This window comes from Pan paniscus, chromosome 20, assembly GCF_029289425.2.
Source record: "Pan paniscus chromosome 20, NHGRI_mPanPan1-v2.0_pri, whole genome shotgun sequence".
In the NCBI taxonomy this organism is placed as follows: Eukaryota; Metazoa; Chordata; class Mammalia; order Primates; family Hominidae; genus Pan; species Pan paniscus.
Genome location: NC_073269.2, coordinates 38612204 through 38625379, shown reverse-complemented (window position 1 = coordinate 38625379; position 13176 = coordinate 38612204). Strand labels below are relative to the sequence as shown.

The 13176-nt window shown below is 49.5% G+C and overlaps 1 protein-coding gene across 7 annotated transcripts in view; it reads left to right on the top strand.

The window, feature by feature from the left end:
• Nucleotides 1-13176, top strand: part of ANKRD27 (ankyrin repeat domain 27) — a 77670-nt gene that overhangs the window by 21869 nt on the left and 42625 nt on the right. For 5 of the 7 annotated variants that reach the window (XM_063599539.1, XM_034946770.3, XM_063599540.1 and 2 more), the window contains 9 exons: nucleotides 3280-3390; nucleotides 6630-6786; nucleotides 8753-8907; nucleotides 9598-9657; nucleotides 9745-9798; nucleotides 9877-9942; nucleotides 10030-10106; nucleotides 11093-11214; nucleotides 12852-12930. In XM_063599539.1, coding sequence (XP_063455609.1) covers nucleotides 3280-3390; nucleotides 6630-6786; nucleotides 8753-8907; nucleotides 9598-9657; nucleotides 9745-9798; nucleotides 9877-9942; nucleotides 10030-10106; nucleotides 11093-11214; nucleotides 12852-12930 — 881 coding nt within the window. The remainder of the gene's footprint in view (nucleotides 1-3279; nucleotides 3391-6629; nucleotides 6787-8752; nucleotides 8908-9597; nucleotides 9658-9744; nucleotides 9799-9876; nucleotides 9943-10029; nucleotides 10107-11092; nucleotides 11215-12851; nucleotides 12931-13176) is intronic. The other 2 variants (XM_008969263.5, XM_034946771.3) reach the window with 2 other exon arrangements.

Genomic DNA, 13176 nt, shown 5'->3' with positions numbered 1-13176 from the left:
TCAGGACAGAAGGCAGCGTGGGCAGTTGTGGAGTGCTTAATCCAGCCTGGGGAGGAAGCAGGAGAGTGCCCTGGAGTAGGTGCCACTCAGGCAGATTCTTGCCTTTTATTTGACTTTTCTTTTCTTCTTTCTTTCTTTTGAAATGGGGTCTTGCTCTGTCACTCACGCTGGAGTATAGTGGCGTGATCTTGGCTCACTGCAACCTCCACCTCCTGGACTCAAGTGATCCTCCTGTCTTAGTCTCCTAGGTAGCTGGGACTACAGGCGTGCACCACCACGCCTGGCTAATTTTTGTATTTTTTGTAGAGACAGGGTTTTGCCCTGTCGCCCAGGCTGGTCTCGAACTCCTGGACTCAAGTGATCCACCCGCCTCAGCCTCCCAAAGTGCTGTGATTACAGGCGTGAGCCACCACACCTGTCTTCTTTTGTTTTTCCCCATAAAATGCAGCTCCTGCAGGACTTTCTTTCCCCCAACCCCACGCCCTACCCCCGGGATGGAGTTTCGCTCTTGTAGCCCAGGCTGGAATGCAGTGGTGCGATCTCGGCTCACTGCAACCTCTGCCTCCCGGCCTCAGCCACCTGAATAACTGGGATTACAAGCAGTTGCCACCGCGCCTGGCTAATTTTTGTATTTTTAGTAGTAGAGACGTGGTTTCACCGTGTTGGCCAGGCTGGTCTCAAACTCCTGACCTCAGGTGATCCACCTGCCTCAGCCTCCCAAAGTGTTGGAATTACAGGCGTGAGCCACCACACATGGCCTTTCTTTAATTACTGTGATTTTAAAAATTCTTTCTAAAGGGGCTAGAATAAACCATTTTTTGGTTAAGACTTGAAATTTCTAGGTCCCCACCTTCTGGTCAACGCAGTAACTCTGAACTTCGTCTGTGCCGGTAACTCTGAAAAGTCTTTGCCAGCAGTAAAAACTCCACAGCTACTCCAGAAGTAGTCTGAAGCCCCCTAAGGGGTAGCCTGGAGGCCGTTGGCCTAGCTCTCTACCCCCCATCCCAGGCAACTCCTCCCCGGTCTCAGCAGGATTGCTGTGGGGATGGTGGGTGGAGCCAGGGAGCCCAGCGTTGGCTTCTGGTTGCTATGAAATGCTCTGGGCAGCAGGGGCCTCTCTCTTTCTTGGCATAGGAGGAACTAGAGCTCCTTTATATGTCTGCCAGAAAACTGGTTGGGGGAAGGGTTGGTCCTGAGGGCCCCCGATTTACCCAGTAAACATGCACTGGGCACCAGCCTCGTGTCCAGCAGTGTGCTTGACAGTGGGGATGCAGTGAATGGGGCCAGACGTGTGTTATGCAAGTCAGGGAGGCGGAGAAGGTGACGCAAACAAGCGGGCAGCATGTGGGCACAGTGGGGCAGAGTTCTCTGAGGCCCCTTAGAAGTTCCTGCTTCGAGGCCAGGCGTGGTGGCTCACACCTGTAATCCCAGCACTTTGAGAGGCTGAGGTGGGCAGATCACGAGGTCAGGAGATCGAGACAATCCTGGTGAACACGGTGAAACCCCGTCTCTACTAAAAATACAAAAAAATTAGCCGGGTGTGGTGGTGGACGCCTGTAGTCCCAGCTACTTGGGAGACTGAGGCAGGAGAATCGTGTGAATCCGGGAGGCAGAACTTGCAGTGAGCCGAGATCACGCCACTGCACTCCAGCCTGAGCAACAGAGCGAGACTCCGTCTCAAAAAAAAAAGAAGTTCCTGCTTCCCAGAGGCCACATGAAGGCCCTCCAGCCACGGCCCTTCCTTGAATGGGATGGTGTGAGTCCTTCATGCTGCAGCTGGAGGGGGGGCCATCTCCGACTTCAAGCATTAAATACCCGAGGACTGGCTCTTTAGATCCCATTGCCTGTGGCCCACTTTGGCCTCTAGGATCTTCTTTCTTTGTCTGCCAACTGCAGTGGTGAGGCCACTTGGGAGCCTTGAGGTCGTTTCTTCTAGCCTAATATCTAAGGGCCTCCCTTTATTTTAATTTTTTATTAAAATTTCAGATTATTATGTTTAATTTCAAACAAAGAATAATACAATGGACCAGGCACAGTGGCTCATGACTGTCATCCCAGCACTTTGGGAGGCCAAGGTGAAAGGATCACTTGAGGCCAGGGATTCAAGACCAGCTTGGACAAAATAGTGAGATCTCATCTCTACTTAAAAAAAACAAAATGCTGGTCATGGTTGTGTGCACCTGTTGTCCCAGTTACTTACGAGGCTGAGGCAGGAGGATGGCTTGAGCCCAGAGGTTGAGGGTGCAGTGAGCTATGATTGCACCACTGCATTCCAGCCTGGGTGAGAGAGCAAGACCCTGTCTCCAAAAAAAAAAAATATAAAAGCGTAAAGAAAAGAATAGAAGGAAACCATCATCCGTGTGAAGTGTTTTTTTTTTTTTTTTTTTTTTTTTTAAGACAGAGTCTTGCTCTGCAGCCCAGGCTGGAGTAGTGCAATGGTGTGATCTCAAGTCACTGCAACCTCTGCCTCCTGGGCTGAAGCACAACCTCCCGAGTAGCTGGGATTACAGGCACATACCACCATACCTGGCTAATTTTTGTGTTTTTAGTAGAGACGGAGTTTCACCATGTTGACCAGGCTGGTCTCAAACTGCTGACCTCAAGTGATCTGCCTGCCTCAGCCTCCCAAAGTGCTGGCATTACAGGCGTGCGCCACCACCCCCGGCTAATTTTTGTATTTTTAGTAGAGCCAGGGTTTTGCCATGTTGGCCAGGCTCGTCTCAAACTCCTGACCTCAAGTGATCCGCCTGCCTTGGCCTCTCAAAGTGCTACGATTATAGGCATGAGCCACCACGCCCGGCCATGTTTCTTTTTTGAATGGTGGGAGAAAGTGTGATTTTTTAGCTTCCCTTTTCTGTACTTTCCAAGTGCTCCTCTCTTCATCTGGACTTGTCCCTGAGCCCCTGGGTCCTTATAACTGCGCTGTTAAGAATAGAGAGGGAGCCTGGGGCCACTAGCCTGGGGGGGACCCAGCGATTGTAGGAAGGAGCCGTCAGCCTCCACATCTGAAGGTGGAGAAGGATTTGTACTGTTCACCTCCTCCCTCTGCCTGTGGTGGGGTGAGGCTGATTCCATCACAACAGCAACAACAACAACAACAGCAGCAGCAGATCACCTCAGCTGGCAGCCACTGTGGCCGTGTTGGCAAGGGACCTCGGGCGTTCTCTCTGCCAGCAGGTCCCACTGTGTGTCCAGCTGGAGCGCCTTTGGGGACACCTTGTTCTGCTGAGGTGGTAAATGGCACGTCTGTCTAATGTTCCCCCGAATTGTTTTTTCCAGGTCTTAGTACCCTGCAAAGGAAGCCTGTCGAGCAGCATCCAGTCTACTTGTCAGTTTGAGTCCTACATTTTGATACCTGTGGAAGAGCATTTTCAGACCTTAAATGGAAAGGTATTCATTTCTTGGTGGATCAGCCAGGGTCACCTACTCGGTGTTTGGGGCCAGAGGGGAGGAAGAGAGTCCCGTTCTCAGCCTTTCACAGCTACTGGCAATGGTGGCATTTGACACACACTGCAGCCCCGTGGGGGGCTGGAGGGACCCTGCCTTTGTGGTGGAGGAAAGGGAGGTAGTGACAGTAAGCTGGACCCCAGCTGTTGCCTTGGAGGCCGGGAGGTGCCGAGCATCTCTCCCTGATCCCGTGATGGGGTTTCTGCCGTGTGTCGCTGGAACACCTCCTCCTTGCTGATGTCCGAGCCAAAGGAAGTTGTTTTATCCCAGTGCCATGAAAAGCTTGTCAGTGTCTTGGTCCCGAATAGGACATCAGGGATGAATATTTTAGTTTTTAAAAGCTTTTTGTGTCAGCTGGACATGGTGGCTCACGCCTATAATTCTAGCACTTTGGGAGGCCGAGGCAGGAGAATCACTTGAGGCCAGGAGTTTGAGACCAGCCTGGAAAACATAACGAGACCCCATCTCTGCCAAAAATAAAAAATAAAAAAATTAGCCAGGCGTGATGGTGCGTGCTTCTAGTCCCAGCTATTTGGAAGGCAGAGGTGGGAGAATTGCTTAAGCCGAGGAGTTTGAGCTTGCAGTAAGCCATGATTGTGTCACCACACTGTAGCCTGGGCAACAGAGTGAGACCCTGTCTCAAAAAAAACAAACAAACCCAAAAAACAATCTTTTTGTTTTGAAATAATTTCAAATGTTTTAGTAAAGTTGAAAAAACTCTTAAATGTGCTTCCCCCCAAGCTGTTAACATTCTTGCCACATTGGTTTTATTGCTGTCTCTCAACACATATTATTATTATTTTGAATCTTTTTTTTTTTTTTTTTTTGAGATGGAATCTCGCTCTGTCACCAGGCTGGAGTGCAGTGGTGTGATCTCAGCTCACTGCAACCTCCACCTTCTGGGTTCAAGCGATTCTCCTGCCTCAGTCTCCTGAGTAGCTGGGACTATAGGTGTGTGCCACCATGCCCAGCTAATCTTTTTTTTTTTTTTGAGGCGGAGTCTCGCTCTGTTGCCCAGGCTGGAGTGCAGTGGCGCTATCACAGTTCACTGCAAGCTCCGCCTCCCAGGTTCACGCCATTCTCCTGCCTCAGCCTCCCGAGTAGCTGGGACTACGCGCACCCGCCACCATGCCCAGCTAATTTTTTGTATTTTTAGTAGAGACGAGGTTTCACCATGTTAGCCAGTATGGTCTCGATCTCCTGACCTCATGATCCACCCGCCTCGGCCTCCCAAAGTGCTGGGATTACAGGCGTGCGCCACCGTGCCTGGCCTGAATCTTTTGAGAGTAAGTTGCAGGCACTGTGCCCTTTAGCCCAAGACAGTTCAGTGTGTATTTCCCAAGAACAGGCATTCTCTTACGTAACCACAACGCAGTGATCACACTCAGATAATTTAGCATTGATAGAATGTCCTCCAGCATAATTGTCCTCATACAGACTGTGCTGATTATACCAATTATATCTTTCATAGCAAAAAAAAATTTTTCTTCTTCTTAGCTCTAGAATCACACACTACATTTTTTTTTTCTTTTGAGGCGGAGTCTCACTCTGTCACCCAGGCTGGAGTGCAGTAGCTCGATCTCAGCTCACTGCAACCTGCGCCTCCCAGGTTCAAGTGATTCTCCTGCCTCAGCCTCCTGAGTGGCTGGGACTGCAAGCACTCGCCACCATGCCCGGATAATTTTTGTATTTTTAATAGAGACGGGGTTTCACCATATTAGCCAGGCTGGTCTCAAACTCCTGACCTCAAATGATCCACCCCCCTTGGTCTCCGAAAGTGCTTGGATTACAGGCATGAGCCACTGCACCCGGCCTGGATCCTTTTTAAATGTTGCAACAGGAAAGACATTGAGCTGTTTCTTTAGTAGAAGAAATCCTGTGTTCTTTGTGAAAAGAAAAGGTAAGAAAGCTGTCCCTATCTAAGAGATGGAAGTAATCTTGTGCTGCAGTGTGGCCAGGGCTGAATCCCACCTGCTACTCCCTGCACGGCTTACTGTGGTCATGGCCGGGTGCTGGGGGCAGACCAGCCGTGCAAAGCCCGACTCCTGTCCTTTTTGTAGATCTAGGTGTCCAAAAGAGAACAAATCAACTAAGCTGACTGACAGCTGGGGTGAGCAGATCTCTAGCAGGAAGACGGCAGTGTGTCTTGTGAGCCACAGGGCAGAGCAGATGCACTGACAACCCCGTGCTTCCTCTCCCTGTCACAGCGCCACAAACCTCAGCTGCCGCATCTGAACACAGCCCCTGCCCCAGTGAGGACACTGTGGCCGGGCTTCCCTGACTATGGGGATGCCGGGAAAAACAGGGCCATTCCTGAATGGGAATAAAATCTCCCTCTCTCAGAACCTACCTGCTTCCGCTTTAAAAGCAAAACAAAACAAAACAACACATACCCCATGGTTAACATCAACAGTGAAAAAAGCTGACATCATGTGCCTTCCAACAGGATACACAGAGGGAGATAAAACATCCCTTTCAGGGCGTTCCTATCAGAAACGTGTAACTGTAAAACCGTAATCTAATTGTCAGGAAACATCAGACAAACCCTCCCAAACACACAGAGGGAGAGTCTGCAATACGCAACAAAAATGTCAATGTCGTGAAAGGCAAAGAAAGACCGAGGCACTGTTCCAAATGAAGGAAACTAAAAAGATGAACAAATGCATCGTGTGGGCCAGGTGTGGTGGCTCATGCCTGTAATCCCAGCACTCCAGGAGGCCAAGGCGGGCGGATCACCTGAGGCTGGGAGTTCAAGAGCAGCCTGGCCAACATGACAAAACTGTGTCTCTACTAAAAATACAAAAATTAGCTGGGTGTGGTGGTGGGTGCCTGTAGTGCCAGGTACTCAGGAGGCTGAGTCAGGAGAATTGCTTGACCCTGGGAGGCGGAGGTTGCAGTGAGCCGAGGTCGCACCACTGCACTCCAGCCTGGGTGATGGAGTAAGACTCTGTCTCAAAAGAAAATAGAAATGATTCAGGTATCTTGCAGCCATAGCTACTAGGCCAACAAAGAGGAAACATTTTAGTATCAAAACGAGCAAAACAGGAGAGTATTTGTGCCCCAGCAAACCCACATTGGGGTGAAGGCCGTAGGGTCTGGTTAAGGGCTGCATCGGGGGCCAGGCTGAGAATGGGATGTGGTTGCCCCGGCTGCTGGTGCAGTGATGGCTTTCTTGTTTCCAGGATGTCTTTATTCAAGGGAACAGGATTAAATTAGGAGCTGGTTTTGCCTGTCTTCTCTCAGTGCCCATTCTCTTTGAAGAAACTTTCTACAATGAAAAAGAAGAGAGTTTCAGCATCCTGTGTATAGCCCATCCTTTGGAAAAGAGAGAGAGTTCAGGTATTCTGGGAGAAAAAACCTTTTTCTCCTGTTTTAGAAAAATGTGTTTGTTGAACTTGTTCCTGACTTAGCTGTTGAAAGGTTAAACAAGGCCAGGTATGGTGGCTCGCGCCTGTAATCCCTGCACTTTGGGAGGCCGAGGCGCAAGGATCACTTGAGGCCAGGAGTTCAAAACTAGCCTGGAAACATAGTGAGACCCTGTCTCTATAAAAAAATAAAAAAAATCAAGCCGGGCGCAGTGGCTCACGCCTGTAATCCCAGCACTTTGGGAGGCTGAGGCAGGCAGATTACTTGAGGTCAGGAGTTCAAGATCAGCCTGGCCAACGTGATGAAACCCCATCTCTACTAAAAATACAAAAATTAGCTAGGTGTGGTGGCATGCACCTGTAATCCCAGCTACTCGGGAGGCTGAGGTAGGAGAATTGCTTGAACCCAGAAAGCGGAGGTTGCAGTAAGCTGAGATCACGCCGCTGTACTCTATCCTGGGTGAGAGAGTGAGACTGTCTCAAAAATAAAAAGTAGGCTGGGCGCGGTGGCTCACGCTTGTAATCCTAGCACTTTGGGAGGCCGAGGTGGGCGGATTACCTGAGGTCAGGAGTTCAAGACCAGTGTGACCAACATGGGGAAACCCCATCTCTACTAAAAATACAAAAAAATTAGCCACGTGCAGTGGTGCGTGCTTGTAATCCCAGCTACTCAGGGGGCTGAGGCAGGAGAATCACTTGAACCCGGGAGGCAGAGACTGTGGTGAGCCGAGATCGCACCACTGCACTCCAGCCTGGGCTACAGAGTAAGACTACGCCTCAAAAAAAAAGATAAAAATAAAAATAAAAAGTAAAAAAAAAAAAAATTAGCCGGGCATGGTGGTGCATGCCTGTAGTCTCAGTTACTCAAGAGGCTGAGGTGGGAGGGTCACTTGAGCCTAGGAATTCAAGGCTGCACTGAGCCATGATCACACCACTGCACTCTAGCATGGGCTACAGAACAAGACCCTATCTCCAAAAACAATAAAATAATAATTATTATTATTATTTTTGGGATGGGGTCTTGCTCTGTTGCCAGGCTGGAGTGCAGTGGCGCAATCTTGGCTCACTGCAGCCTCCAGCTCCCGGGTTCAAGCGATTCTCCTGTCTCAGCCTCCTGAGTAGCGGGGATTACAGGCGCCCGCCACCACACTCAGCTAATTTTTTTATTTTTAGTAGAGACGGGGTTTCACCATGTTGGCCAGGTTGGTCTTGATCTCTTGACTTCATGATCTGCCCGCCTCAGCCTCCCGAAGTGCTGGGATTACAGGCATGAGCCACTGCGCCCGGCCAATAAATTATTTTTTTAAAAAAGGTTAAACATCATGGAAAATATTCAAGAGCCACATGGAGACCTATATAATTGTTTTCAGTGGTTCCTACTAGAACTTAAAGTCACTGGGCTAAGGAGGTGTGGATCGGGGCTGCTGTTGCACAGGTTGGGCATTGCACAGTTCCAGGAGGCAGCATTCACATAGACAGCCTACCTGTGATCAACCTGGGATGTGACTGTTGCCCCCATGAGTTGTGCAAAGCAGTAGCCCCAGCTTTGTCTCTGGGTGTCAGCTTCAGGGCTGTCTCTTATAGCGCCCAGCCCCAGCATTGTGCCTCTTTGAGATTTCGTTATTTTTAATAAATAATAAGTCTTCATTTGCCCCAGAAAATTGAGATAATAATGTGCTGGATGCACACTGATGCTCTTATTGTCAGGAATTGGGGTCTTGCCCATGGTCCCAGATAGTTTGGTTTTGTCCCAGGAAGAGGCCTTGAGAGGACCAGGCTCTCTGGACTCCAGGGTGTCCTGTAACTGGGCTGTTCTTGTGCAGTGTCTTGAAATAAGGACATTTGCCCTCCTCCCCAGAGGGCCTAGACCCTGTAGGATAGGACAGAGTCGGGAACCAGCAGAGGCTTCAGCCGGCCTGACCTGTTTGTTTCTTTTTCAGAAGAGCCTTTGGCACCCTCAGATCCCTTTTCCCTGAAAACCATTGAAGATGTGAGAGAGTTCTTGGGAAGACACTCCGAGCGATTTGACAGGAACATCGCCTCTTTCCACCGAACATTCCGAGAATGCGAGAGAAAGAGCCTCCGTCACCACATAGTCAGTAGCCGTGCTGTCCTCTGCCTGGCGTGCCTTGTCTTGGATCAGTGCAGGGCGCTGGGAGCCCTCAGTTTCCTCTGGAACTGCCTGGTGCTGCCTCACTGTTTGAAGTCTTTTAAAAATGTTTCTCTCTAACTATAAAAGTAGTTTAACCGGGCATGGTGGTACAAGCCTGTCTTCCCAGCACTTTGGGAGGCCGAGATGGGAGGATCTCTTGAGGCTGGGAGTTCAAGACCAGCCTGGGTAACATAAAAAGACCCCATCGCTACAGAAAATACAAAAATTAGCCAGTCATGGTGGCATGCACGTGTATTCCCAGCTACTTGGGAGGCCGAGGTGGGAGGGTGACTTTAGCCCAGGAGTTTGAGACTGCAGCGTGCTATAGTCATACCACTGCACTCCACTCTGGGCAACAAAGTGAGACCCTGTCTCTTAAAAAAAAAAAAACCAAGTGGTAAAGTCATGGGGAGGTATAAAAATGAGTATTATTATCCTCTGTGTTAACCCCAAGGGGAAGTTTCTCCTGCTTTTAATGCATATACACCTAAAAAAAAAGTTGAGAAAAATCATGTAATTGACTTGATAAAGCTTGCGTTAGCACTTGAAGCTCTGGGCGCCTTACCCGCTCCGGCTCCCCCGTCATGGCCTCGCTGGTAAGGGTGGCCTGTCCCTCTGCTCTATGTGGTTTAGGACTCAGTGAATGCTCTCTACACCAAATGCCTCCAGCAGCTTCTGAGGGACTCTCACCTGGTAAGCAGCAGGACTTCTGAGAGGGAGAATTGCGGTGCACCCCCATGCAAATCCAAGCCCTTTCACTGTGCTTTTCTTGCCCTCTAGAAAATGCTCGCCAAGCAGGAGGCCCAGATGAACCTGATGAAGCAGGCAGTGGAGGTGAGGGTGGGGCGGAGTGGCTGGGAGGCACACCCTGTTGCCCGCTCACACCCTGAATGGGGTCTGTTGATTCCACAGATATACGTCCATCATGAAATTTACGACCTGATCTTTAAATACGTGGGGACCATGGAGGCAAGTGAGGTAGGTTCTCAGTTATTATCACCCAAGATGGAAGCCTTCTTCTGTGCTTTTTGAGAAATTTGAAGGTTCGTTAAAATCTGTTGTTAGGATGCCGCCTTTAACAAAATCACAAGAAGCCTTCAAGATCTTCAGCAGAAAGATATTGGTGTGAAACCGGAGTTCAGGTAAGGGTTTGCGCCACAGCGGCTTGGTGTCCTCAGAGGCAGGGGTGCTGTCTTCTCCCGGAAGCAGGCCCTCTCGGTGGCAGAGGTGACACGCTGGTTTGATGTGGTTAGTTCTGAGGAGCAGTGCAGTTACTTGCAACCAAAGATAAAGGGCTGCCCTTTACAGGTGACTGTGTATGGCTGTCCTCCTCCCACACTGCACCAGCACGCCGGCTGGATGGGAGCCGCTGGGCATGGGGTTTTGTGCAGCTGGTCCCCAAGTGGGCATGTAATTTGCCCATGTGGGTTCTGCGTGCAGGGGATATCCCACCTGCCCACCCAAGGGAACCTTGCCATAGAGGTACCTACTTAGGAGTTAATTTAAGTTTCATTTCTTTAATTTTTATTCTTTTTGAGACAAAGTCTCCCTCTGTCGCCCAGGCTGGAGTGCAGTGGTGTGATCTTGGCTCACTGCAACCTCTGCCTCCCGAGTTCAAGTGATTCTCCTGCCTCAGCCTCCCGAGTAGCGGGATTACAGGTGCACACCACCACGCACTGCTAATTTTTGTATTTTTAGAAGAGATGGGGTTTCACCATGTTGGCCAGGTTGGTCTTGAACTCCTGACCTCAAGTGATCTGCCCACCCTGGTTTACAAGTGCTGGGATTACAGGCGTGAGCCACTGCGCCGAGCCTAATTTAAGTTTCATTAGGACACAAAAATGTTTCACCTCCCACAACCCTCTTTGGGTTGTTTCCCTCTAGGAATAGGATTTTTTTTTTTTTCAACTTTTCTTGTACAACTCTATCACCTGGCAGCCTGAATGGGATTGAAGGCTCTTCTGTTTTGCCGCTGACTTGAGTCAGATGACTTCTCAGTATCTGTTTTTGTGTTTCATTCCTTCTGGTTTGTTGTGAGAAGTGTAGATCCTGAGATGTGTTCTTAGATCCAGGCCAGAGGGTTCTCTTACTGTGCTCTGAAGTTGTCACTTTCCAAATTATTTTACAGCTTTAATATACCTCGTGCCAAAAGAGAGCTGGCTCAGCTGAACAAATGCACCTCCCCACAGCAGAAGCTTGTCTGCTTGCGAAAAGTGGTGCAGCTTATTACACAGTCTCCAAGCCAGAGAGGTTTGTGCTTGGGAAGGGGACTGGCCAAGGGGTAGATGCTACATCCAGATGAAAAAGCAAAGAGTGATGCTGTCTTAAGGGATTTTTATGGGGCTGGGTGCAGTGGCTCACCTCTGTAACCCCAGTGCTTTGGGAGGCCAAGGTGGGAGGATCACTTGAGGCCAGGAATTGGAGGTTGCAGTGAGCTGTGATCACACCAGTGCACTACAGCCTGGGTGATAGAGTGAGACCCCTTCTCAAAAAAAAAAAAAAAAAAGAAGTAAAAGAAAACAAGTCAAGAAAAAGTCAGTAAGGAAGAGACATAGCTGTATGTGTAGATAAGGGATGATCCTGAGTGTATGGAATGAAATAAACAGGAATGCATATGGTAGACTTCCAGCCAACAGCATCAAAGAATGGGGGATAGCTGTTTAGCCACGATATGATGGTGAGCTCATAGCTGTCCTGGACAGATGTGCAGGAAGGAACAGCAGGAGCCTCTGGGAAAAGAGACTGGCTGGCAGGGATGGGAGGAACATTCACAGTTTGCTCTTTTGTATTGTTTGAATTTTTAAATGTGAATGAATTACTTAAAATTTCAAAATGGAAAAAAAGTGAAACTCCACATGGGCAGTGGACTCCATGTCTATAAAACGGAAGTGACCTTAGGAAGGACCTTAGTGACTTTAGGAAGAAAGAGACTTTTGGTGATGGCTCTGGGCTCATCTTCATTTTTTATCACTGCAGCCACCTCCCTGGGCTCTTTCAGCGTCCAAGGGGGTGGCAAGGCATGGTCTGCTTGGAGTTAACATATATTTTTTTTTTTCTTAAGAGACAGGGTTGGCTGGGCGCGGTGGCTCACACCTGTAATCCCAGCACTTTGGGAGGCTGAGGCGGGCAGATCACGAGGTCAGGAGATCGAGACCATCCTGGCTACCACGGTGAAACCCTGTCTCTACTAAAAATGCAAAAAAAAAAATTAGCTGGGCATGGTGGCGGGCACCTGTAGTCCCAGCTGCTCGGGAGGCTGAGGCAGGAGAATGGCATGAACCTGGGAGGCGGAGCTTGCAGTGAGCCAAGATTGCGCCACTGCACTCCAGTCTGGGCGACAGAGCGAGACTCCGTTTCAAAAACAAACAAACAAAAAAAAGAGACAGGTCTCACTCTGTCACCCAGGCTGGGTGCATTTGTAGATCACTACATCCTTGAACTCCTGGGCTCAAGTGATCCTCTTGCCTCAGCCTCCCAAGTACCTGGGATTACAGCCATGCACCACCACCCTTGGCTAATTTTCATATTTTTTTGTAGAGGTGGGGGTCTTGCTATATTGCCCAGGCTGGCCTCAGACTCCTGGCCTCAAGCAATTCTCCCGTCTCGGCCTCCCAAAGCACTGGGATTACAGGCGCGTGCCGCCGTATCTGGCCAGAGTTACTGATACCTTGTTTTGGTCATGTTCTGAAATTGCTGGGCATTCTTTTCCCCCTGGACCTGACATCTGATCAGGACGCTGTAAAGGAGCTTGTGCAATGACATTTCTCCCCCAGTGTATGATCTCCCTGATATGTGGTTTCACAAGGTGTGCGGTGGTAGGGAGTTGATATGCTTGTCAGTCTGTTTGAATCTCATGATGGCATTGAATGTGTGTCTCACCTTTGCAGTGAACCTGGAGACCATGTGTGCCGATGATCTGCTATCAGTCCTGTTATACTTGCTTGTGAAAACGGAGATCCCTAATTGGTAACATTTTCTTTTAAGATACTCTTTTGAAAATGGCAGTGCTTGGCCGGGCACGGTGGCTCACGCCTGTAATCCCAGCACTTTGGGAGGCCAAGGCGGGCAGATCACGAGGTCAGGAGATCGAGACCATCCTGGCTAACACGGTGAAACCCCGTCTCTACTAAAAAATACAAAAAAATTAGCTGGGCATGGTGGTGGGCGCCTGTAGTCCCAGCTACTCAGGAGGCTGAGGCAGGAGAATGGCGT